Source organism: Pleuronectes platessa, chromosome 2 (assembly GCF_947347685.1).
Source record: "Pleuronectes platessa chromosome 2, fPlePla1.1, whole genome shotgun sequence".
Classification (NCBI taxonomy): Eukaryota; Metazoa; Chordata; class Actinopteri; order Pleuronectiformes; family Pleuronectidae; genus Pleuronectes; species Pleuronectes platessa.
The window spans coordinates 29,764,752-29,790,997 of NC_070627.1; the positions used below are offsets into that span (position 1 = coordinate 29,764,752).

Here is a 26,246-nt window from a genome sequence, read left to right on the forward strand (position 1 = left end):
AGTGGGGGTGTGGTAAAATCGATAAAAAAAAAGCACCATAATATGAAAAAAGACATTAGTGTAATGGTATAAATGGTCATAATGATCATTTCATGCATTTGCCATCTGGAGTCAATGGTAATTTAATGCAGTCTTTCATAGAGAATATGTATATAAGCCGCGGATTTGTTGGAGTGTCACTGGCCTCATGTTGGTCTCCTGAGCCAACAAGGTTGTTGAAAAAAGAAGAAGCTTCAACATAACCAATACAATTCAAATAGAAAGTAGATGAGTATATTATGTGTGTGTGATAATACTACATATTAATATTTGGCAAGTTAGGACATAATTGTATTAAATGTAATGGTTAAAACAATTAAAATGGTGAATTGGTCTCTTTCTTTCTGGCCTCTCACAGATGAATTATAGTCTGTGTTTTTCTATATTATCATTTACATTGGCTTGTTGGCCATCTGATTAATAAAAGTCAAATATTAATTCTTTACATTTTGCCCCAGCTCTTTTAAAAAGTAAATATACACATATTCAGTGTATCCATGTGCAGCAATTTCTCTATGAGAAGGTGCATTTGTGTTGTTGGTATTTTGCTCAAAGACATTTCGGCATGCGGAATGGGGAAGACTGGGATTGAATGTGTGAAAGTCTGATGAAAGAAACCATTTTCTATATAAATGTTTTCTACAAGGATAAGGAACAAAACATGGAGGAATTTATAGGATTATTATTAGATATTAGATTATTTTCTAGTAAGAGTTGTACATTAGATATTTATAAATGTACATTCAATTTATTGAAAATAATACACACTTCACATTAGTAAAGGTTTAATCTTAATTTGATAATGAGTTATTAGTTACTAAAAATACAATTTATCAATTGATAGTGAACTGCAGCCTATGGTTTACTAATGTGCATATAAAGAAAATTATGATATAATGAGATGCGGTAGTGGATAGAGTGATGGTTAAATGTCTCCTCCTGACTGATTTTTCCTCCTATGACTATAAAACTGAGTAGGCTATATTTTCCAATGTTCTACAGCATCACTTCAATTGTAACTCAGTGTGATTCTGATTACTAGTGATAAAAGAGTGCATGCAATTTCTGCCCGACTCAGCGACTCTAATATTCCATTAAAACAAAGCTGTAGCCAGGCTGCTGCAATTGATCTCTTACTGGTTCTAAGATTAATCTTACATTGCCGCCCCTTTATGTGATAGAGATGGATGGTGGTGAGGACTGCAAGTGCATGATATTTTTATCTTTCTGCTGGACCAAAGTGTCATGAGATCTTTAACTGGTTTATTCAGTAGAGGAATTTTTCTCAATGAGAGGACACTTTATGAGATTGGATCATTTGGCAGAAACCCCAGTGCTGGCGCAGATGTTTTCTGTTTAACAGGGTGATGGTCAGTTTGTGGAGGTGAGCGGATGCGGTTAGAGAGGACAGGCGGCCAGCCCCCATGCTGAGCCACTCAAGGATAGAGAGGGGGGTGCAAGCATGTTCTTTGAGGAGGCTTCTTGGGTTGCTAATACCATAAAGAGTAGCGTTTCTAACATTGTGATCTTACAGCTGGCACGGGGGTCTTCTTCTCCACCAGTATGCAAGCATCTTTTTTTCACTTGACAGAGGAGCCAAACTGGATCATGGGATTTTACCCGAGGCTCCTCCATCTGCATTGCATTACATCTGAGTCTGAGACCTCTCAGCTCACTGTCTCGTGTATTTGACAGTGAAATTATTATTATTATAGCAGATTGAATGTGACGTGAACTGTCTGGATTAAAAGGCTGGTGGGAAATACGACTGTGTGGGGATGAGGAGGCCTTTGTGACCTTCACTGTGGCTTCACCAGGAGAGCAACACATTTCACTATCCTTCCCACACACCAGGCTCACACACTGGAGTAGGGCTTTGGTCTCAGGGCCAATCCCTTTTGTTCTGCACTATTTAAAATGTGCTGTGCTGTTATAGATTTAGTTTTTTAATGAACACCAGTCTCAGTTTTTGGGACATTTAAGGGGAAAATTGATGGATTGCCCAATGCAAAATCCTGATTTGTTTCCCTCCTCCTTTGTGTGTTATACATGGGTTATCCAGTCCCCCTCGATGTGGATTTCTGACCCCCCTGTTCATCTCAGGATTGAGAAACCATTCCAGTTGCATGCACAGAATGTGAGTTTGAAAGGTAGATTATAAAGGTTCAAGGTTTGTATGTAACTATCCTGAGAAATAAAAACTTCCCATTACAATTTAGAATGTTTTAATCTATTCTTAATCTTAATCAGAGATTAAACGTTCTGTCCTGGGTTTTGTGTGTGTGTGTTTGTGTGTTTTTGTGTGTTTGTGTTATCCAGGAGGCTGTAATTTCTCCTGTCTCCCCCGATGTACTGTACCTATTTCGAGTCCAGGCCGTCTGCATGAATGACATGCGCAGTGACTTCAGCCAGAGCATGCTTTTCAGAGGTAACCCACACACACACACACACACAAATTCCAACACAATCATGAATCGTGCACATGAATTTCTGCCTTTATGTCATCTTTTTACTATCAGTGTCTCTGCCACATGAGCATTGGTATTATCTTATGTGCACAGCCTTCTTTTAACAGGCCTAGCATATTGTCTTGTATCATATAGAACTATAATTGGGCAGCAAAGATTCCTTTGATCATAATATCACAAAGAATCTCATATTAATAGCTGCAGGCTAAAGGAAAGACCAAAGAGGAAAAACAAAAATCATCTGAAATGCAGAGAGATGTATTTATTTCATCCAACTAATATCTGTTTATTTTCTTCCTCATTCATTATTCAAAGCCCACTTAAATTATGCGATTGATAACTGTGATTAATGTTCTTACAGTGCACTCATGGAAGTCTGTGACACCTCCCAGAGTCAAGTGTTGACTCACTCACCCAGTTTCTCCCTGTATTTCAGCAAACACCACCAGGATCTTTGAGGGAACAAGGATTGTGAAAACCGGGATGGTAAGTTTGAATCACAACTATTGTCTTTGCACCTTTTATCCAGCAGAGAGCAGTGTTTGTATTAGCATCCTTCTTTCCTGTGTGCCTTTCTCCACTTGGCAAAAGCATAAATACTACATATTTATTGCCATTAGACCAGTCTATGATTTTGATTTGGTCTATAAGGGATACGAATCCATGATTGAATTACTTATTCTGCACACATTTCACTTGACTCTAAAGAAATAAATAGGTTTTAAGTGAACTGAAGGGATCCTGCATGTCAGTGGCTCCTAACCATTTGAAGCTGTAATTTGTAAGTTAGTATGTTATTGAGCAGAGAACAGCTTGCATGACAATTATTCACTGTTATTCAATGAACATTGCATCTTAGATTGTTTTTAATTTTACAGCTAAATGGTAAAAATGCTAACTTTTATGGTATGATTTTCTTTTTTTAAAGCGTAAGCATCTGGCTACTAGACAGCCATTAAAAACATTGTAATTGCTTAAATTGGTCATACACTGTGAGACTTTAGAAATGTTGTTGTTGAAATCTAATGCACACTGTACGAGTAAATCATCTGAGATCTGAGCCAAAGTTCACTACTGATGTATTCACACTGTACAGACTGATATTCTGAATAGACCTGCCTGCTCATGCTCTATCGGACTGTCTGGACTATCTCTGGACCTGTTTTTTTGTCAAAGATAAATATATTGTTTGTTTAAGTGTTTGTTTTTGATATCAATGTTAACAAGGGAGGAACATGTCTGTCACTGTGTGTCGATATGTCAACAAAAAAGAAGCGTCTGCATGTGGACACGTATGTGGCTTGGAATATGAGAGCATTTCGATTTAGTAGTTTTGTAGAAAGAAAGCAAAATACATTTAAGGCTACCTTATTGCAAATTGATGACTAGCTACACTCTGATTACTACACTGTAAGATCCCCCTTTATTTTCTTTTTTTTCTTTTTCGTTATGTAACTGCTTCCAGCCATGAGTGTCATATCTTTCTATTATGTTTACGATTTCACGCAGAAATAGTAAAAGAAACCGCTTCAAAATTGTTCTTTAATCGCTGCTGTCCCATAACAATGCTGTAACATAACTTTTAACAAACTGAGAATCAAACGTTTAACTACACCTTTAAATACAGGTTAACCCTCTTTGAAATGTTAGATTTGACTGAGTTGAAAAAAATGTTTCAAATTCTAATCAGTTGCATTTTTCTTCTTTAGCCGACGGTCTCTCCAGCCTCCTCAGCCGACATGGCACCCATTTCCTCTGGCTCATCCACCTGGACCTCCTCAGGCATCCCCTTCTCTTTTGTCTCCATGGCGACAGGCATCGGTCCCTCCTCCAGCGGTAGTCAGGCAACAGTGGCGTCCGTGGTGACCAGCACTTTACTGGCCGGGCTGGGTTTCAGTGGTGGTGTCATCTCTTCCTTCCCCAGCTCTGTTTGGCCAAGCAGAGCACTGAGGCATAATCCCACCTCCAATCGCCAAACCACCGAACCAACTGAGCCCGCCAAGGAAACCGCCACATCTGCCTCTGCTGTCACATCGTCTGCTGCCAACGATAACGGTGAGGCTAGTGGTGAGGACAGGGAGAACAGCAAGAGTCAGGAAGAGGATGGAGAGAGGGAAGGAGAGGACAAGGATAAAGAGGATGAGGAAGAAGAGAAAGACGAGAAGAAGACGAAGAAGAAGAAGAAGAAGAAGAAGAAGGAATCAGTACTAGAAATCAAAGCAGGGAGGAAGGCCAGTCCTATAGTGGTGAATGAGCCACTGGGCAAGACATCGGAATCCACCGCGAAGGAGAGAAAACAGACTGAACCAGATCCAACTAAAATGACACCTGGTGTAGAAAAACACCCAGAGGCCTATTCACACAGTCCACTTGACTCTGACCCCACTACAATTGCAGAGGCAGCCAATGAGACAGCAGCACTCACTACCCCCAAGGAGCCTGCACCGACATTGAGACCCAGAGCAGGGAGAGAAAAGAAGCACCGGTCTTTCTCCATCCACACTGGTGAGTCTGCTAAGTGCTTAAACCGTATGTAAACATCAGCTGTGATACTTTGTAGAGCGAGAACAGAAAAGTGGGAATTAGAGAATAAAGTGCAGAATAATTAATTATCTGTTCCTTTAACTAATGTCACCAAAACATTCCAACTTTTTAGTGTTTTTTTCTTTTTCTCTAAAAATGTCTCTTTGTGGAATCCCAAGTACCTTCTTACATAAACATAACATCAAGTAAGTGGGTAAGGACCACAGTGAGCATTCAGAAACCCTCCCGTTTCTCTGAAAATCTGCTCTATCAAATGCTCCAGGCACGTGCACAGATAGACCCCTAGTGGTGCTCAAGCACTGACCCTTTTGCCCTGGATGAGAAAAGTGCCCTTCTGCTGGAGCCCAATTTTTTCTTCATTCATCAATATTTAAGAAGAAAAATTACTCTCTCTGTCATCAATTCCCCCCAAATGTGTTTTGATATCTGACGGGGCATTTATTTGAGTTCTTGTGAGAATTTCACCCCGACATGCTCCGCGGCGCTCACAAGACCCCTCCCCCCCCCCCCCCCCCGTGCCCCTCCCTCCTCCTCCTCCTCCTCCTAATGCAGCTGAGCGCCAAACGGCTGCAGCATACTTCTTCTCTGACCAGCAGCATCAGACCAGCAGGTAATGACGGTACTTGTGCAATCCCACGACGTTGTTTGGTGTTAAATGAACCACAACATTAGCGCCGCTGAAAACATTACGTCAAAATTGGTCTGACGTTTCCAAGGCCCTCCTGAACAAGCTCATAAGATGACCATATTTCTAATTGTGGGATTGACCGTTTGTGTTGCTGCCTTATATTTGCACATGTTCCAAAAGTAACAGGGTGTTACATTTTTCATATCAGTTCTGATTTTAGGAGGGAAAACGAATATGTAGAAGACTGGCAGCTCTGATCATTATTTTATTTTAACCAGTGTAATCCCCTTAGATGTGTGAGGTCATTGGTAATGCAGTTTAAAGGGCTTTGGACGTTTGTCATTGAATTAATGAAGTCAAAGCATTGACTAATTCAGTAATAACCACGCAGTAAGTCAAATTACCATGATGGACAACTATTTTCAAAATAAGAATGGACTCAGAGAGATGCTACATCACAGCTGCACACAGTCTCAAATATTCAATATATGCTACACTGAAAATAAGTAGGACAATTTTAACACAGCTGATTCTTCATGAAAATTTGCAAAATTGTTATTATTATAATCCTTAAAGAGGTAGGGATTTATAATGCCACTAATGGGACTAAGATCAGACGTGCATGAATGAATAAATAAGGACAACTCACACAATTAAAGTTGAAATAAAGAGGATCTTGCTGGCCTCCTGCAGTTCTGGTATGGCGAGATTATGATGCAGCTTACCTGATGCTACATTGCTGTTTTGGAACAAAGACTGTATATAAAGATGGACAATGACCAATCACAAATCAGTCTGAGCAAAAATCTAAAAAAATAAATAATTTGATATGTATTTTGACTTAGTTGGCCCCATAAAGGCATACCATCGACTAACATGGAGGAGGCAGGTTTAATGACCAATACTGCTGTCAGCCACAAGGGGGAAATTAAGTTGCTTTGACTTCACCTTTGAGGTCCTGTCATGTCATCCATCCTCACATTCAGTCAATGGTTTGAAACATGTGCGTGTGTGCGATTGTTCCCGGCCAAAAAGTTGTTTGTTTGTGGAATAACAAAACTTACTGCATTGTTCAATCTTGTCTCAATGTGTGCGAGTGTTCACAATCTATCATCTTACGTTATGGGTTCATTTGCACCTGCATCTTTACTGTATGTGGTCAAGCTTTATTTTACTGCGATCCAATAAAATGCGTTTTTATGCCAGGTGTAAATGACATGTGAACTCAAAACTCTGTTCTATGATAATCTACTTTGCTCCCAGCAGAAAATGACAGCTGCTCTAAAAACTCGTGAAAGATCACTATCAGGAGAAATAATGTATGTGTAGAGCTGCAAAAGTGTCTTGTATCTTTGTGGGTGAACAGCAATGGCTAATGTTAGCGCACCATGATTAATTGGTTCGCCTCACAATACTGTAAAGTTTCTGCCACATATCAGACTATTTGGAAATGTAATACTGCTTCAGTCAGTCAGATTTTACATTGCTTATTGGGATAGGGTTAGTTTTTTTTTGTGCTGTACCACAGAGGTGAGAGACAGGGGAGTGAGACATTGACTGAGAGAGAGAGAGAGAGAGAGGACATAATCTATTAATATCTATAATTGTGTTATTTCAATGATTCTTACTATACAATCAGAATATAAGATGAATGAACCGAGTGATTGTGAGTGCTCAGCAGAACTCTGAACACTTTAAAATCACACACTTGATCTTAGGGTTAGTTCAGTTTGAACTTGTGAACAGTGCAGTTTAGAAGATAAAGATAAACGCTTCGCTGAAGACAATATTCTCTACATTAGTTCCCTGTTCTAACATCAACACACATCACACCTCAAATTCAACTGCAGACATTGTGTTTCTACCCTTGGGCAGTGCCTCTGCACAGTTTACCGGCAGGCAGTCTAGCATGATGTAGTGTGGCATGTTGGGCAGGCCCATCAGGAAGCTCTTCCCCTCATGAAGCAGGTCTGCCATCAGAGGACGGTTTCATTTACATAGGTTCTGAAAGGCCTGATTTTAGTGACGATCATTAAAAACAATCACAGAGAATCACTAATAAGAGTGTCTTATTATATACAAACATTTCATGATGATGAGCTCAGGCATTATATATTAGACACTTCATCAGTGGTGAGCAGCAGCCTCAGACTAATAACAACCCCCCTATAGATATACAGTGTTAATGTTATTTTATATTCATGATCATCTGTCAATGTCTAATGCGTCGTGATTTGATATACTGTGGGGGAAAGGAATTTTTAAAGCATGAGATACAACTAAATGTTTGTCCTCACGTCTCATATCAAATAGATATGTTATCTTTTTACATTTTATCCAATATCCTGTCCATCCGGTTTAATAAATGATGACCCTGTTTGGCCCTCGACGTACTCCCAGTTTATAATTTTGGCCCTCTGTGATTTTGGCCTCTTTCGAAACTGAGATTTTTCCGACCCTCACTTCAAACCATTTTCCAAAATGCCTTGCGGATCACAGGCAAGAGAGACCCAAAAATGTAGTATTTTCGGCATTAATAGGGATTTAAAAATGATGATAAGATTGTAATACCTTAGTTTAATATCATTTAAATGTATTATGATAATTTTTTCAAACAACCTTAATAAGAAGGATCCCGAGCTGTCGTCCGCATAGCAGTGGACGTTTACAGAGTGTGTCCTGAAAATGTTTGCTAGTGGAAGCATATATATTTGAGGATAAAATTGGGCCAAGCACAGATCCCTGTGGAACACCGTGGTTAACTTTGGTGTGCACAGATGACTCATCATTAATTTGCACAAATTGGAATCGATCTGGAAAATAGGATTTAAAGCAGTTTAGGGAGGTTCCTTTAATGCTAATTAACTGTTCTAGTCTCTGTTATAAAAAATTTAATGTGACCTTTAAGTCATCATGGTCCTAATCTTTTATCTTGCAAGTGAACTTGTTTATAAACCTCATCATTTTAGTAATGTTATGGAAGTGGTTATTTGTTAGTAAAGTCAGATGACATGCAGTTTTTCTGGGGGCTCGCAGTGGGGACCCTTATTCAGCTGCCTATAAACTTGAAACAGAAAATGAAGCAAAACCTCTTTGCTTTTGATTTCCAAATTTCCTGCCCTCTTTTCTGTACTGCTCCTGCATCCCTCTATTTCTCTATTTTCTTTACTCTCTCCCTCTCTTCTTTTACTCAATTTTCTCTTTTCCCCTCCCCACCCTCCCTCTCTCTTACTCCCCCCTCCACCACCTCATCATCCCTGCCTCTCCTTCTCGTCTTGCTCTGATCTGAGTGCTGGCCTACTTTCAGACACGGCGAAAGGAGATGAGGCTTGGAGGCCAGATTCAGCTGTAGGGGAGGAAAAAAAAGCCTCTGCTCCATTTTTAGTAACATGTGTTTGTGTGTGTGCGTGTGTGTGTGTGCGTGTGTATGTGTTTGTGTATCTGTGTGTGTTGACGCGTTAGAGTGTGCATGTATCTCACTGCACATTAGTGACTGACTTTTCAATTTTATTTTGGCAGAGCGCCGAAATCATAAGACAAATGCGGAATGGAAAGAGAGACAGCATTTCAGTTTTACTCTCTGTTCATCTGTGCATCTCTGTGTGTGTGGATATAAGGGAGGATATGCAGAGTTAGCGAGGATGCAAGCCAGCTGTGGTGCAGTGCAGGGGCCCGGCCTGCTGTAATGTTTGGCTCCGGGCAAAGTTGCAGATTGAAGGCCATGGGGGCCGGCGTCAGCTCCAGCAACGTCATGACTGCAGCAGCTGCACTGGGTAGGTGGGGATGATGGTGGTGTTGTGAACGTAAAGCAAATTGGAGGAAGCGAATTGTCTCAAATAATCTATGATTAGAGCTATGTGTCGTTTTGATGCTGTTACTTGGCTGCACATATTCCACAGTGTGCAGAGTGTGCAGAGATCAGGGCAGGGGGTCTGTTTACTGGGAATTGGGCTGGCAGTCTGTTCTTCTCTTTATTCATTTTTGATTTATTTGATTTATTTCAACATCCTTTGCTTTTTAGTCAGATGAAGTCAAAGGAACAGCTTCATGTCATAAGCGTGTTGGCTTTCTCGCTCAGCATGAGCTGTTGAACGGCACCATCCCTTTGAGTCCTCTGTAGTGATGCAGTAGTGTTTAGCCTAGCTTAGCAAATAAGACTTGACCCAAAAATAATCAGTGAAGAGCTACATGAACAGGAAATTGAAAACAACATGGCCGGACACATGTCCATCAAACTTCTTCTAGTATAAAATGAGGAACATGGAGAAAGCAAAAATGTTTCTCAAAGATTTCAGACTTTTATCAGAGCATTTTGCTCTTCATTTCCTTGGTGAATTGTATTGTTTGATCTGAGTGGAATGAGTTTTCATGTTGACCTCTTCTTAATTACATCTGCTTATTTTGTCAACTGGGTTCAGTTTTGTATTTATTAGGGATGCACCGATTTATCGGCCGAACATCGGTAGCGGCCGATATTCGCCTCGTTTACTGATATCGGCTTATCGGTAATAAACTTGACTTTCACCGATATCATTGGCCGATGTTCATATTTGTGGTAAAACCGCTGGGCACGTGCCGCGGCTGGGGGAGCAGTCCCTCCGTCGCCCTCCTCTCCGCGGCCAGAGGCTCAGTGTGCGGCACCGGGAGGTCCTCATCCGGTGGCACCTCACGGCGTCACTTGTGGGGGGGCTTTCTTTCTCTTGTACCGCGGGGCGGTGTCCATCGCCGGCGCGGAAGGCGGGCCGTTGGAGGGGACCGGGTACGCGGTCAGCGGCGGCCACTCTGGACGCGTGTCGGGCCCTTCTCGCGGATCACCTCAGCTACGGCGACCGCTGGGGGAACCCTCCGGCTGGCGCCTAGCAGCTGACTGAGAACTGGTGCGGACCAGGGGAATCCGACTGTTTAATTAAAACAAGCATCGCGAAGGGCCACGGTGGGTGTTGACGCGATGTGATTTCTGCCCGACACTAAAAACAGGTCAAACTGAGGAGGGCTTGTTAAGTTATCTTGACTCACGCAGTGTAACTTGGTGTAAAAAGTATGAGCGTAGCGTCTGTTTAAGTACTTTATTCTCATGTGCATCGGCTCTATTCATCCGTCTCATGCACAGGTAACAAGGGAATTGACAACATACGTCATACACACAGAAGCCGTAACACATCTAATAAACGGGCAATACTGCTACCGTATTTTGACCAAAATATGTTACAGACATTTCATTAAGATCCCAAGGAACCATTTCAACTTGCGGTAAAATGGGCATAATATGTCTCTGTTAAATAAAGTTTAGTTAAATCAAAGATTGTTTCATAAATCTGATTCAATCTGTGCTCATTAAAAGATAAGAGTGATGAAGGGCTGACATTTTTTTAAATAGTGCTTTCTAAATAATGATTTAATTATTTTTCTGGCCAAAAAAGGTGAATGAATAACAACAAAAAGAAAATAAACAACTATCGGTATCGGCTATCGGCCAGATTGTTATTTTAAATATCGGTATCGGCCAAGAATTTCCATATCGGTGCATCCCTAGTATTTATTGGTGGCTGTCTCTACTGGTTTGTGAAGTAATGGACAAATTGGGGCCCTGGATTAAAAATATTGGCATCTTCTTACTATATGGTTGGTAACATATATCCATGAAAAATATGGCCACAAAAGGCAACAAGGCCCAACTGGATACAAATCTTGTGTACCGCTTCCTATAGAAGCTGCTATCACATCATGTCGACTAACAGTAACTGATTGTTTAGTCCAACAGAAACTAAATGGGTGGATGAATAAGTCAATAAATGACAACTCATTCTGATTTCGAGGCTCATGTGAGAGCACACCAGACTTGGAAGTTATGGAGTAGGGACTCAGATAAAGGCACAAAATTGTGAACTGTTAGCACAGCCCCATTAAAAGTGTGATAAATAATAAAAAATCTACCCAACAACTTTAAAGGGGACATATTATGCCCATTTTACCAAAGTTGATATGGTTCCTTGGGTTCTTAATGAAACATATTTAGGTCAAAATACCACAAGGATAATTTAAAACAGCACCCTTTTTACCCTGTCTAAAACAGCCCTCCTCAGATTGACCTGTTTTGAGTGCCCCGCCCCCCTCACCCCGGTGAGCCTGGCTGCGAGAGCCCCAGCTCCCTAGCGCAGCCCCGCAGTGGGAGCAGTGGGAGCTTGAGCTGGCGCAGCAGCAGCATCCTTCCACACTGTTGAGTCAATGTTGAGAGGTGTCCCGTGGTCTCTTGTTTAAGCGGCCACTTAAATGTCTGACAGGTAGCAGCAGCGAGCCCCTAGGGAGCTAGGGGAGCCGGGCTCCCCGGGTAGCGTTAGCTCGCGAGCTAACCGGTCCGGTGGAGCCCGGCTAGTGTTAGCTCGTGAGCTAATGCTAGCATTCTGTCATTCGTCCTAGGCCATGTAGCGAGACTCCCTACATGGGCATGGTGTGACTCTGACGTTTATTTCGGTCGTAATCATTTTTCTGGTTTAATATTTCTTTGTGTATATGTTTTAGTCACATCTTAGATTGTAATAGAAAATGTCCATTGGCAGATTTTAATGTGGAAGTGATGATAAAATTTATGTACAAGGTCTTATACTAGGGACTTGACATGGGTCAATTTTTTCAAAAAAAACATCTCTGCTGACCTTGATTCCCTGTCTTCTCAATAAACTTTGTCCCACAAAAGAAGATAAGTGTTAATTGATTTTACTTTATCATATGCTGTCTTCTAAATGGCTCTCATCTCTTCTGCCTTCTTCTGAGTCAAATCCTCAATCTGCCGCTCCTCCCACAAGAACACGGCCCACACAATTCCTGTAGAATTTATTTATTTCCTCCATTAATTTCTCCATCTTTTTCCCCCAGATCGTCCCAGAGTTGCGACCAATCTGACTGGCCATGTAAATCCAGGTCCTGGGGTAGCTCTGGGCCGTGTGGAGTGGCTGGTACCTTTGTTGATGGTCTCAGCTCTAACCTTCCTCTGCCTTGTCCTCCTGCTGGCTGTGCTTGTCTACTGGAGGTTAGTACTACCGCACCATCACTTGCACTACTCTTGAGCTGCAGGTCTAGATGTTGGAAAGCTGGGTATAAGGTTTCTGACGTAGCATTGGTTGCATATGCATCATTACTGAGTTTGGTACATTAATAGATATTAAAAATGTATTTAAATGGTAAATGGTCTGTATTTATATGGCGCTTTTCTAGTCTTAATGACCACTCAAAGCGCACTGTTCTTTGTATCATTAATATTTAATTGGGTTGATTGATTTAAACCAAAGAACTCTAACAGAAAGTCTAACCTGCCTTTATCAGCTGGTGAAGGAATTACATTTGAGCTGACCCCAGTTGAGCTCTTCAGACTGTTGGATCAGCTTTAGTCCAAAGAGTCAGGCAGGCCTATTTTGGTTGTGGCTATAATCACTGTCAGGCAAGTTACTGAGAACTATTACTTATTACAGTTACTAGTTACTGCATAAACAGTAATTACCTACTGTGATTACTGTTTATAGTCACTACTTTTTTCAGTTTTATTAAACGTCTGCTTCAATTATTTTACTAATGTATACATATGTCAGTCAGATAACACTGATTAGTTGATTCAATCATTGGAGACACTGAAACCTCTGGAGAGGGCTGCATTGTCTGCTGTCATCTGCAGTTCCCCATTTTCCCAAAGACATAAGTAACCAGAAACTGTAATTGTCAATTCCTTACTTAAGTCATAATTTACACAACTAGTTATTGGCAAATGTAGTAGTGGTACTATAACACTGCCCATCACGACCATTTTTGTTGTCAGCATATACACTTTAGAAAGTGCATGAATTATGTTAGGGAAGAAGAACACATTGAGAGTCAAACTGAGGATTTCAGTATGTTTTTTAATATTTTACACACATCTTAAATAAAATACTTATCTCTTATTTCGTTGAAGTAACTCTATTTCTGAGATGTGGCGTGCATGTAAATTTAAAGTTGAGCTGAGCGATACTGAAAAAAACATATCACATTATATTTTTTCATATCAGTCGATGACGGTATATATCGGGATCTAAATCAAATTACTGTTTCTGTCATTCCTGCTTCAGATGGTGAAAGACATTAGTGGTATAATCTTTCTTTGTGGGAACATTCTTCCAACACAATTTGCAGTGCACATTACTCTGCTTCTTGTCAGACTTTGAATAGCCAGGATATCTCCACACCACCAAATTCCTCAGACCCTTCTTTTCAACAACGTCCTCGTTAACGCCACTGTTCGAGTTTCCGTTAACAGTTTCTGTCGTAATTTTTCTCTTTTATCTTGCTCCCGCTCCCCGCTATTCTCATTATCATTGGCTGTACATGTTGCCTGTCAAAACATGGATGGAATGAATTCTATTGAAGTCTTATCGACCATGTCTTATATATCTATCGAGGAAAAGCTATTTCGCAATAATCTTTATCTAATGTATAGATTGGTCTGTACTCTGTAATGATTACACCCTGGCTGTTGGCCTGATGTTTGAGTGATGTATGTAACTAACAAAGGGTATGTAGACATTGGCTGCCAGGTGGAAGCTTGAAGAATTGTACAGTGTACCATACTGGCAAATTGATAACTGTAAATCCTTTCTTGGTCAAGTATTAACAAATATTTTGTAAGATATTTTATACAGAGCCTTTTGTTTCTGCGGCCATCTATTATAATTTTTAAGTTGCATGTAAAGGTTATGGCCAGTTCCCTGTACTTTACACACAAGCCTCTAAAATCCCCATGTAGACAGTACATTTTGGAAAAAATAGAGCATCAGATCCTGATATGTAACTAGTGTTAACCGGCTCAATCAAGTTGGACTTGTGGCGATCTGGAACAAAAAGCTAAATGACTGGCGGCATATGAAGACAGATAGAACGTGACAGTAAGCAATGCTGAGACAATAATCACATAGTATTAAAATTGGTGCCTGATGGATGACTAGCTCCACTACAGTCTTGTCTTTTCTTCACAAACCTGAATATTTACTCTACATCATATCTGTGAGACCGACCAAACCCGTTTACTTTCAGGCTTCTTATTGGAAATACTGTTACATATGAAATATTGCGTAATCTCTCTCTATCTCTCTCTCTCTCTCTCTCCCTCTCTCCCTCTCTCCCTCTCTCTCTCTCTCTCTCTCTCTCTCTCTCTCTCTCTCTCTCTCTCTCTCTCTCTCTCTCTCTCGCACACACACACACACACACAGACGTAGCAACAGGTGCTGGGGGAGTGTTTGGGTATTTAATCCTATTGTAGAGCAAAGCTCAGGTCACAACCCTCTGTTCTGCACGGACTCCGCCCCCACTGCTGTCTTATTGGACAGTCCACATTACTCAATGCTGCTGCATTCAGGTCGTAGAGGTAAATATGAGTTTCACTTTATAATATTTACAGGGACTAATGTGAAGAAGAACACTCAAGATGCAGCCCAGGGTGATGACATCAGCAACATTTTATCACTACAATTAAACTGTGTTGAATAGCACCAAGTTTCTGATAGTATTTGAAATATGTAATGCAGTGTTTGACTTGGTTACATGAAACTCAAGTGCATAACTAAATCTTTGATCTCAAGTGTGGAAAGCACACAGCTTTGTCCCATTTGATCTCTAGCTATCCCACACCAGGAAGTGGTATGGGAAAGCTTTCTGTGATTTGGGGACAAATTTCAGTTTAGAGACCAGTTAATTGGGGATGGCGTGTCCAAGTGGAGACAAAAGCTGTGTCCTCGATTGAAAAAGGGCAGATTTTTTAGGTGAATTGTGATGGTTCCAGCTAGGTTCAGTTTCAGGGGTCTAGAGGGGAGGTTTAGGGTAAGGTGATCAGGGATTATGGTAAGGGTTTAGGTAAGTCTCCTGGAAATGCAAATCTACATAATGTCTCTAAAAGTGTCTTTTGTGTGTGTGTGTGTGTGTATATGTGTGTGTGTGTGTGTGTGTGTGTGTGTGTGTGTGTGTGTGTGTGTGTGTGTGTGTGTGTGTGTGTGTGTGTGTGTGTGACTGCGAGGGACCAGCCCCCTTCATGCCTTGTTAGGAAAGCCCTCCCTCTGTATTCCCTCCTTCTGTGTACACTGGCTGTCAGTTCAGGTTAGCAGCATGTATGTGGCAGACCGTCTGCTCTCTCTTCCACTTGTTCACCAGGATGAATGCTCTCTACTCTCTGCTCTGTATCAAATACAGGTAGGGAGGGTCTGGACACTTAGTAATTGTTGTTGTCACAGGAGGCGATAGTAGTAGATGAGGACACCACAAAGGGTAGGTGGTAGCACACACTGTCATTTGGTTTTGTGTAGTTGTTGAATAGAAAACAGGTCACATAATGTTTTCATGGATTAACCTATAGTGCATTTATAATGATTTTGTGTTTCTGCTATATCCTGAAATCATTGCTGTTTCACTGGTATTATTTAATTAATGTCTGAATTATATATATTTGCTTATGATTCTGTAATTTATTTTTGGTGGAATGAATGTATGTAATACCAAAATGTCACAAATACAGTGGTGCGATGTGTTTGATAGAATCAGGTTACCATCAGCCACCATTCATCAAGGCTTCCTCTCTAGTTGAGGGTAGTTTGTTCTGCCTTGTCTTGAAAAGTCCCACATGAAGGGTTTCTGGTCTGGTGTTTTATGGGCAGCAGTTCATTCCCATAAAATAATCAAAGCTCTAAGGTCCAGTGTGTTAGATTTATGAAGAGCAATGGAATATGGTATCCATAAATCTGTTATTATTTGTGTGTAATAACCTGTAACTAAGAATGTATTTTTGTTGCATTAGAATGATCCCCTTATCGTTACATACGCTACCATGAGGTGTATTGAACAGTTATTCAGAGTTGTAGTTAAGATATTGCAATTGATTTATGTAGTATTCAGAAAAATATCTGGTCAGATGATGGAGGCCACATAAAGGCTCTAGAAATAAAATCCACATTGGGAAATATACTGACTTTAGAACATATCTGTATAATTTTAAGACACTAATGATTTTGTCAGGCCCAAATTAAATCTCCTTCCGTAGTTGTAGTTCATTTTCAACCGATAAAGGTGGTAACACAATGTTTCCTTACTTATTAGTACATGTAAATAGAACATTTAAATTACAGAAAAAGTGTTAATTTGTTTTATACAAACAGATCTCATCTGCTGTTCTGCAGACTATCTCATAAAAGCTGCCTGACAGTTAGATGTACAGTAACTGCTGCTACTCTACCTCTATTTTCATTTTTAAGAGAGGGACTCAAGTGACTCCTCTCCTGTTTCTATCTGCTGTATTTTAACTCCTTGTCAACTCTAAATACCTGGTGCAGATCTCCAGTTTACACCAGTCTGATGTAAAACATCACATTTGTGAATTTTCACAGACAAGACATTACTCTTACTGCAGCTGAACACTTTCCTATCACAGCTTCTTCATACAGTCTCTAACTTCAAACACATACTGTGTGCGTGTGTGTGTGCGTGTGTGCGTGTCTGTCTGTCTGTCTGTCTGTCTGTCTGTCTGTGTGTGTGTGTGTGTGTGTGTGTGTTTGTGCGTGCAGGAGTTCAGAGTCTATTTCTGCGTTTTATTTGACTTTGAGGGGAGGAGCACTATATTGTTGACTGCCATTACCAAGTCTCTCTTTCGCTCTCCCTTGCTCTCTCTCTCCACACACACACACACACACACACACACACATACACACAAACGTGATGATCTCTGACTCTGAAAGATGACCTGCATCATGCTGTCTAGCTGATGTCCAGGTCAGGACCAGATTTGTTAAGGGGTTTGACTGAAGCCCAGGCCAAACCTGCTCCTCCTCACCAAAAAAGATCAATAGTTTGTGTCCAGCCAAAATGGTCCCCGTGCTATTGGCTCTTTCACACTGACCTATTTCTCTGCTGTACCCATTCTATGAATAAGATTCAGATAAGTTTTGGTAACCAACTGTTTTTGTAACCAACACCAATCATGTAAAGATGGTGAATGTGTTTACCTAGAACCACTAAAGTTATAAAATGGGATCTCTCTGTCTTTCTGCCAGGCGCTGTTTCCAGACAGCCCATTTCTATGTGGAGGACAGCGATTCACCTAGAGTGGTGCCCAATGAGACGATCCCTGTCATCCCCATCCCAGGTTAGAACTTGTATAATGTATATTTACTGTAGTAAACTGCCTGCCTGATAAACCCTTTTAGTTGTTTCATTGCTTGCCTATTGCTCTCTAAATATAAGGTAAGGTACTGAAACCTCTGCTGTGGTGTGAATTATAAGAGCTGTACGACCTCAATTGCATCTTTCTACTGTATTTTGGTGCAGTGTGTCTCCACAGTGTTAACTAGGTGGTCGTCCACTATGTAGGGTTGTAGGTCAGGGCTATTTTTGGATCCGAGGTCTGAGGTCATAAGCCAGTGTGAAGAGCCAACTGGTGTCATCTTTCGGTGACCAAACAGCCTGTCGTCAGCTCTTATCACCACAAACTCTCCTGACATGTTTGTCGGTGTCTTCTATGTGTATGATATCAACCCCCCCACTTGCTCGCAGTGAATCCAGCGGAGGATCCCCCGCTGTGATCACACAGCGACTTCTCCTCCAGTTGCTTACATTCACTTGTACAACTTCTTAAGATATAAATCACGTATTTTGCATAAGCTCTATCTTAATAGGATGTTAAATGTTGCACCATAATTTGGAGACATGAATCATACATGGTGACCTTGGTGCCTCAACTCTACTCTCAATGCACATTTGCAGTAGTTAATGCAAATATGGAGTATGTGAATTCTCAATGTGTGTATTTGATCGGTTCTTGCAAAGTGATTAAGATATTATTTTAAAATCATATCAAACATCCTTACTGTGGAGAGTCAGTCACTAAGTGATTTTGTGCATGAGAGAGGGAGAGAGAGGCTATAGGCACCATTCCCCAGTTACCAAACACACACACTCACATCTTAGAAACCGCTCTTTAACTGGTCCAAACCCGTCAACTTAGTTGAGAGCTCCTGCATGTGGCCCCTTTACAATGGGCCTCGGCTCAGTCCAAAGACCTTCATTCACAGCAGCTCCACCCTGGCAGTGCCCAGCACAGACAAAGAGCCGCTGTCACATCCCCAGCAGGAACAGGCTCCTAGAACTACAGATACAGTGAGTGTTGGAAGCCTCATAGCTTTACAGACCCTCCTGTACAGAAAGACACACCGTGAGGGCGGGAGATTTATGGCAGCAGACAGACAGGGACGTGTTATCTGACCATATGTCAGCAGTCTTAATTGTCTCAAAAAGCTCAGACCTAAAGCTTTGCACACTCCAGAATCCTCTTTAAGACCTTCTGCTAGATTTAAAACCAACTACTTACCGAGCCTTAAACTCAACACACACACACACACACAGACGTAACTTCAGTATAATTTGTTATATTACCTAGTACTGTGGATAGATAGATAGACAGACAGATAGATGGAAGGAGGGACAGACAGATACAAACAGGTGCACAGATAAAGACTGATGGACAGTGTATGATAGATATAAAGATAGATAGATAGACAGATAGATAGATAGATAGATAGATGCGGCACGCTATATGTATTCTAGGACAAAAGAACAAGCCCATTAAATGCACAACATGCCATGGAGCAAAGAAGTGTGCTGTCTGTGAAATATGTCAAAGCAATAAAAAGAGATTTATTAATTATTATTTAAGTTATCCATGCAGCTAACTGGTTACAGACCTCTCCTTGTAACTCTCAGCAGCCAGCTGTGTTTACTGACACACAAATAATGTTGACATATTTTGCATCCCTAAATTAACATCTCATAAGTCACAAAGTGAAAGTGAGCCAGTGTACGCTCTCGTATATATTTGATGAAGACTAAAGTGTAGGAAGCTGTGAGGGCTTATGTGTCATGTTTTTTCAGTGAACCGGCTTCATTCATTTGGCTCGAGTTCAGCATCCGGAAGAACAGCTACCACTTTGCAGCTGTTTGTTATCAGATGAAACATGTGCTCCAGTCCTGTGCCAAAACACCTTAACAACAAAAAAAAATGAATTTGCCCTAAACCCTGTCATATTAATTATTTATCTTTTGAAACTGGAAGAACATGGAATAAACTACCAATTTCTGTTTCCCATGCAGTCTCCGTCACGGGTGCCATTTGTTGGAGAAAAAGATATTACGATATCAAGATGTATTAAGTCTTAAGGTTGCAGGAACGAGATGACTAACTCAACATGTGATTAAGTGAAATGCTACATCTCTCATCCATGAGGCTTCTTCAGTACAGTCCGCCCGGTCTTGTCAGTAAAGAACAGATTTCTATCTTGTTCCACCAATGTTACAACAGGGGATTTTTTGTTTCTCAATAAAGCCAAAGGGAGAAATAGATATATTCATACATGTCTATTTTGAAATATATATTTTTACAAATATACAAGTGGCCCTGTACCAGCACTTGCTCATGTTTTAACCCTGCTCTCATCTCTTACAGATGACATGGAAGCCATTCCAGTAAGGCAGTTCATAAAACACATCTCTGAACTCTACTCAAATAACCAACATGGATTCTCAGAGGATTTTGAGGTAAGCAGTAAAGTGTTGTAAATGCACACCAAACCAGGCAAGGTAACAATGAAGGAGGTCTTAAACTGAAACTGTCTGCCAAGCTCTGTAAAGCTGAGGGGAGCTCAGGTTTCATACAAAAAACTTTTAAAGGCTGGTATGCAAGTGGCATCTAGTATTTATTTCAGACTGTCACTTAGTCCCTAAGACCAAATAATAGCAACAGAAATCTCAGTACAGTGCATGAGCACTGTCTTAAGTGCTCATCTGTTTCACACCACTCTAGTCCTTCATTGAATTCTTAAATCTTCACATGAAAACACACACTATCAGTTCATGAGAGATAAACGAATGAAAGAATGTAAAAGTGCAGGCTACCACCATAGTCCATTGTTTTAGCTCAGACACGTCATTGTTCCTATTCCCACTGTAGTTCTAAAGCTCTAATTGGCATATTATTCACAGTACACCAGTTTGCACTCATAAAACTCAAATGTCTGCTCACTAAAAGATATCGTTGATTCATTCAGGAGTGTTTCCCTTGTGTATTTAATCTTGTAGGGGAAGAAAATATGGGCTCTCTCCTGTCTAAATGCACTCCAATGTCAAATAAATATTAAAAGCAGAGATGGTGAGAGATAATGAAGACTATACTGCGTACTGAATGATTATGGTTATTGCAGTGAAAACGAGAGAGAAGTTTCCGTGATGTGCAATTTATTTTAGTTACCCCCCTTGCTTGCTTCATCACACCAGCTATAGCTCCCTCGGTGTTTGTGGTCTGTCACGATATACTCCGGTCCCTCTGCAGTCCATCACCATGCTCTTCCTAGAAATAGAAAAGGGGGTGGGCTGAGCAGGAGCCCCTGAATGAGTTACTTAACTAGAAAAGCAGAGCCCCTTACAAAGTACCTATGTGTCCCCTCCCCCTTCTCCCTGTGCCCCAGTTTTCGCAGGACGCTGGAAAGAGCTTTCAGAAGAAACATATTTTAAACGTGCTCAGAGGAAATACACCCACACTGTGGTTATCAGATAAGATGAATAAAACATTTACTTCACCTTGTATCAACCCACATAAACATCATGTTATCGCAGGATCGCACATGACATGTACATGACCTCTCAGTCAGCATATACACAAGAGGCAATTTTCAGATATGCAGTCTGTCAAGCGTCCTGTTAAACAGTGTGTCAGACTCCATTGCCACCATCAAATGACAAAATGATACATCTTTTGGATGAATGTTTTCATCCCTTTGGTACCACACATAGTGTTAAGTTAGTTGAACATTTTATGAAATATATTTGACCACAACCTTTTTCGAAATGATAAAGAAGTTTGTGCAATAATGTTTGCAGTTGACGAGATCACTGAAGTTCATTTAAGTCCAGTGTGGGATCATATGAGAGGGTCAATACCTTTCTGCCACAGTCCTGACAAAACTGAACATTATAATGAGGGGAGTCATTGCAGGTTAATTGTGCACCATAATTAATCGTAGCATCCACTGCTTCATGTTGCAGGAGATAGACTTTATTCGATTTGATCATATTACAGATCCTAAATAATGTTTTCAGACCAGGCCTCATCTTCACAAAGCTTTGACCCTAATCATTCAATCTGTCATATAAATTGTACAGTGTATATACCATCTCCAGTCAAACCTTCATACCTGCAGCCTCTCACCTGTGCTCAAAAGGGAAGTCTGCTTCACCCCAAATAAAGCCTCATCCCAAGTAGGATGATAAATCCATGTTTAATAGTGATCCAGAAGTTGATTGGCCTTTAAAGCTCCAGAGAGAATGACACGAGGGTCTGAGCCAAATCCATGTTGCGTTGCTCAGCTAACAGCTGTTTGCTTGGCAGGAACTCAACATCAAACTGGCTGCAATTCCCAGAAAGGTCATCTGTGGTTTTCATCACGTGAAGAATTAATACAGGATATATACAACAAAATATCTCCTGGTTAAATCGTGTGATTTCATTGTACTTGTTACTTTCCAACATGCTGCACTTATGCCTCGGGTCATGAAAATAGATTAATTATCATGCAAGGAATGTTGCTCGACTAGGAGGTATGAAGAAAGAAACACCTGCTGTCACCAAAGAGAAGAATGACAGAGAATGAGGGGCTGAATAAGCTGGAATCAGCCCCAACAGGTAGAAGTAGGAGAGCAGTCTTTTGGGGAGAGACATAAAAGTTAGAATACATTTACATTAACTACAAAACTCCAGTGTGCGATGAACTGCGGAAGATGAGGAACATGGTGTGTAAGGTACCTTTCACAACTAAGTCATATCTTGAAAAAAAGTTCAGATTCAGATGTTATGGCGGATCAAGACAAAAGGTCAGGGTTCACAAAAAATAGGATTCATCCTATGGGGACAATGGACATCCACAGTTAATGTTAATGTGTATGTGGACACAAGTGTACAAACGCATTGGAATGACATGTCAGAATGTGTGTGTGTGTTCCTCCCCAGGCTGTTCAACGGTGCACTGCTGATATGAAGATCACATCAGAGCACTCCAACCACCCTGACAACAAGCACAAAAACAGATACATCAACATAGTGGCCTGTGAGTACACACTTTATGTATTAACCACTATAACAAAATTAATGAATGTATCTATGGCTGGTGTAATTTAAAGTGCCTCAGTGGAAGTGGGGCTCTGTCACAGCTCGGACCGTGACTCTTCTCCTGCTGCTGTTTTCTTAAATTTCACCCTGTCAACCTTAGACCTAATGAATCCCACCACATTCCACTGAAAATCTGTTCAGAGCCACTTCAACCACAGTCAGTGGCAGTTTTAATTTAATATCAGTTCGTTTGTTTATTTTCATTTAACTCATTTATATTTCTAATGGTAAAAACTTGCCTTGATCAAGATAAAACCGCAAACAACTGTAACTGAACTGAATCAGAATAACAATAAAGATATCAGTTAGTTGAAACACTGAACACTGATTATTAAAGGTGAATCGTCAAAATCAGTAGGGGTCCTCTGGGGTCAAAGAATATTGACAGTTAACATCTTGCGAAGGGAAACTTCCTGGAATTACAGATTTCCAAGAATCTTTCATTTCCCCACTGAAGGAGACATATCTTGTACCCAATAGATTCTTAGCCATATATTCATGGATGTTTGTCTCAGATATATAGTTGCACAAATACTTGATGAATCATTGCTATCTTGTGGGACCATGAATAATCTTACCAAATACTCAATCATGTCAAAGCAAAACACAAAGTATATCTGTGAGTTGTTACAGACCAAACAACAAACATTTAAGACAAGCCCTGTCACGCTAAAACCCAACACACAGGCCTGGTGCTTGAGGGCATTGGTCTCACATGTCTCATATATTTACTGTGGCTGGAATTAGCTCAGTCTTGTATTTATTAAAGTGTGTGCTGAAGGCAGGGGACAGGCACATTGAGCAATGTTTTAAGTACAAAGGTTAATGTGCATTCTGGTTGGTGTCTTGGCAGGGCGTGGACGTTACATGGAAAGCACTGTGTTGGGGCTAAGGATAGGTTTCAGTCTAACTGTTTTACTGCTCATTGTTTCCTCCTAAGATGACCACAGCAGGGTGAGGCTGAGGTTACTGGCTGGGAGGGACTCCAAACACACAGACTACATCAATGCCAACTATGTAGACGTGAGTGCTTCCACTGGGGAATCTAGAATACTGGTGTGTGTGTGTGTGTGCGTGTGTGCGTGTGCGTGTGTGTGTGTGTGCGTGTGTGTGTGTGTGTGCGTGCGCGCGTGCGTGTGTACGCACTATAAGGACAATCATTTTGGAGAAGATGACTTCAAGAATACAAAAATCTGAAATGTATCTAAGACACTTTCTTAAGCTTTTTGAAGAATTTTGTAATAATTGTATCATTTATGCCACATATTGCCATACTAATGGTCTACCTCTCCACTCTTCATTCATCAGGGTTATAATAAGCCTAAAGCCTATATTGCCGCCCAGGGACCTCTCAAGTCCACTTATGAGGACTTCTGGAGGATGGTATGGGAACAGAATACGGGTGTCATTGTCATGATCACCAACTTAGTTGAAAAAGGAAGGGTAAGTGCTGATTTGACTCAAGTGCAGTGGGTTTTTGGATTGGACGAGGTTTGAAGATGTGTTGCAATGTTTTATCTTCTACGGATGATATAGTGATCAGCATGTACTTATGTCCAGCCATTCCACAATTTATAATTTATACATTTTGTTTCTGGAGCAGAAATGGAAAGCCATCCTGAAATGTTTCATGAAACCTCACAGTACATTTCATTGGCTTGCTGTGCGGTGTCAGAGTATGGTCCAACCAGTGGAATCTCAGGCCCTGATGCTCACCATCGGTCATTTGTTAGGCATATACAGTATATTGATATGGAACATATGCAGGATGAAGCCACAGTAAGCTGAGTGCAGGTTAGAAGTAAGGAGAGAGAAGAAGGCAGATGATAGACCTTGTGAGTAGCAGCACAATGTGTAACTGCGCAGATATTCACTGAGTTTAAAGGTTTTGTAAGAAATCTACCCAAAGACATGTTTCCAGTTCTACAATGAAATTGGATGCAATTTGCTGATAATTGCATCAGAGAATGCAGTGTAAATGAAGATACCTCAGGATATTAAGGCTTCTTATTATGGAAAGGAGAGAAAGAATCTACCAGCTGACACATTCTGGTGCAGTCCTTGGCAGAAGTACAAGACTGTAGACCTTGTGCTCGGTTTTTTATTTGTTAGTTTAATAATGAATTACAGATTAAGATTTTCATCATAATATAATAAGCTTCTGCGGAACAGAAGCACAGTACAACTGGCCTCAGTGTCACACTGTGGATATATGATTTATTAGTTTTATATTTGAAGCTTAACCTTTGAGAAAGATAATTAAATTGTATTTATAATAGATTAGAGATTTAAAATTACAGATTATAAAAATATAGATTATAAATTATAGTGTCATTATATCTCATAAATACAAATCTCTACTTCGACCATCTCTGAATGTGTCCACTTTGAGAAAAGTGGATGAACCTGTAGTGTCCTGTTGCTTGGGTTATTTTATGTAGGTACTTCACACAGCTGCCTGAGGTTAATGGATGGATGTTCCTGTATATGGATGCTGTGTTAATTTGAGTGTGCTGTAGAGTCCTGAAGGGGGCAGGGGTTCATCAGGTAACTGAATTTAACTTGTCTGTGTCTGTGTATGTGTGTGTGTTTGTGCAACACAGAGAAAATGTGACCAGTACTGGCCAACAGAAAACAGTGAAGAGTACGGCAACATGATAGTATCACTGAAAAGCACCAAGGTTCATGCCTGCCACACTGTTCGCTGCTTCACACTGCGCAACACTCAAGTCAAAAAGGTGAGAATAACAGACAGGAGGTGGGACTTCCTGTCTGGACAGGTCGAGGTTGAACCTCTGGTTTTCATTTTGAAGATGGCATTAATTAGATATGATTGATTTGTTATCATTATCAACGATTGAGACTGAAAATAGTGAAAGGATGTTATCTAGCTTTCAGGATCCATGTTCCCTTTATTCTGCTGCTATTGTAATTTGAAAGTCATTATTTATTTTCACTGAAGAGATGATAGGATCTATTCAGTCTTGAGCTTTCATAAATCAATTGGGGTGAAAGTTAATGCTACCAATTCCATGTTGTCTTTAATTATATCTATTCTAACAAACATATCTTCCGTCTTCTTTTCCTTCTTCCCTTGCATCCAGGGTGGGAGGGGGAGCTCCAAGGCAGGGGCCCAGAATGAACGCACAGTGCTCCAGTATCATTACACCCAGTGGCCAGACATGGGTGTCCCAGAGTACACACTGCCTGTCCTCACGTTTGTCCGAAGGTCCTCAGGGGCTCAGATGCCTGATATGGGGCCCATGCTTGTTCACTGCAGGTGATGTCTCTGTTCTACTTTCACTTCACTTTAACGTCCTTCCTCACACTGTGTGCTCAATTTACACATTAA

At 40.7% G+C, this 26,246-nt stretch overlaps 1 protein-coding gene across 1 annotated transcript in view; it reads left to right on the top strand.

Annotated features, from left to right (window-relative positions):
• Positions 1-26,246, top strand: part of LOC128459041 (receptor-type tyrosine-protein phosphatase gamma) — a 342,929-nt gene that overhangs the window by 304,895 nt on the left and 11,788 nt on the right. Inside the window, exons 10-20 of the mRNA XM_053444144.1 lie at positions 2,359-2,467; positions 2,944-2,993; positions 4,217-5,012; positions 12,553-12,706; positions 17,736-17,827; positions 20,180-20,271; positions 22,736-22,832; positions 23,835-23,917; positions 24,203-24,337; positions 25,498-25,632; positions 25,999-26,174. Of these exons, the coding sequence (XP_053300119.1) occupies positions 2,359-2,467; positions 2,944-2,993; positions 4,217-5,012; positions 12,553-12,706; positions 17,736-17,827; positions 20,180-20,271; positions 22,736-22,832; positions 23,835-23,917; positions 24,203-24,337; positions 25,498-25,632; positions 25,999-26,174 (1,919 nt within the window). The remainder of the gene's footprint in view (positions 1-2,358; positions 2,468-2,943; positions 2,994-4,216; positions 5,013-12,552; positions 12,707-17,735; positions 17,828-20,179; positions 20,272-22,735; positions 22,833-23,834; positions 23,918-24,202; positions 24,338-25,497; positions 25,633-25,998; positions 26,175-26,246) is intronic.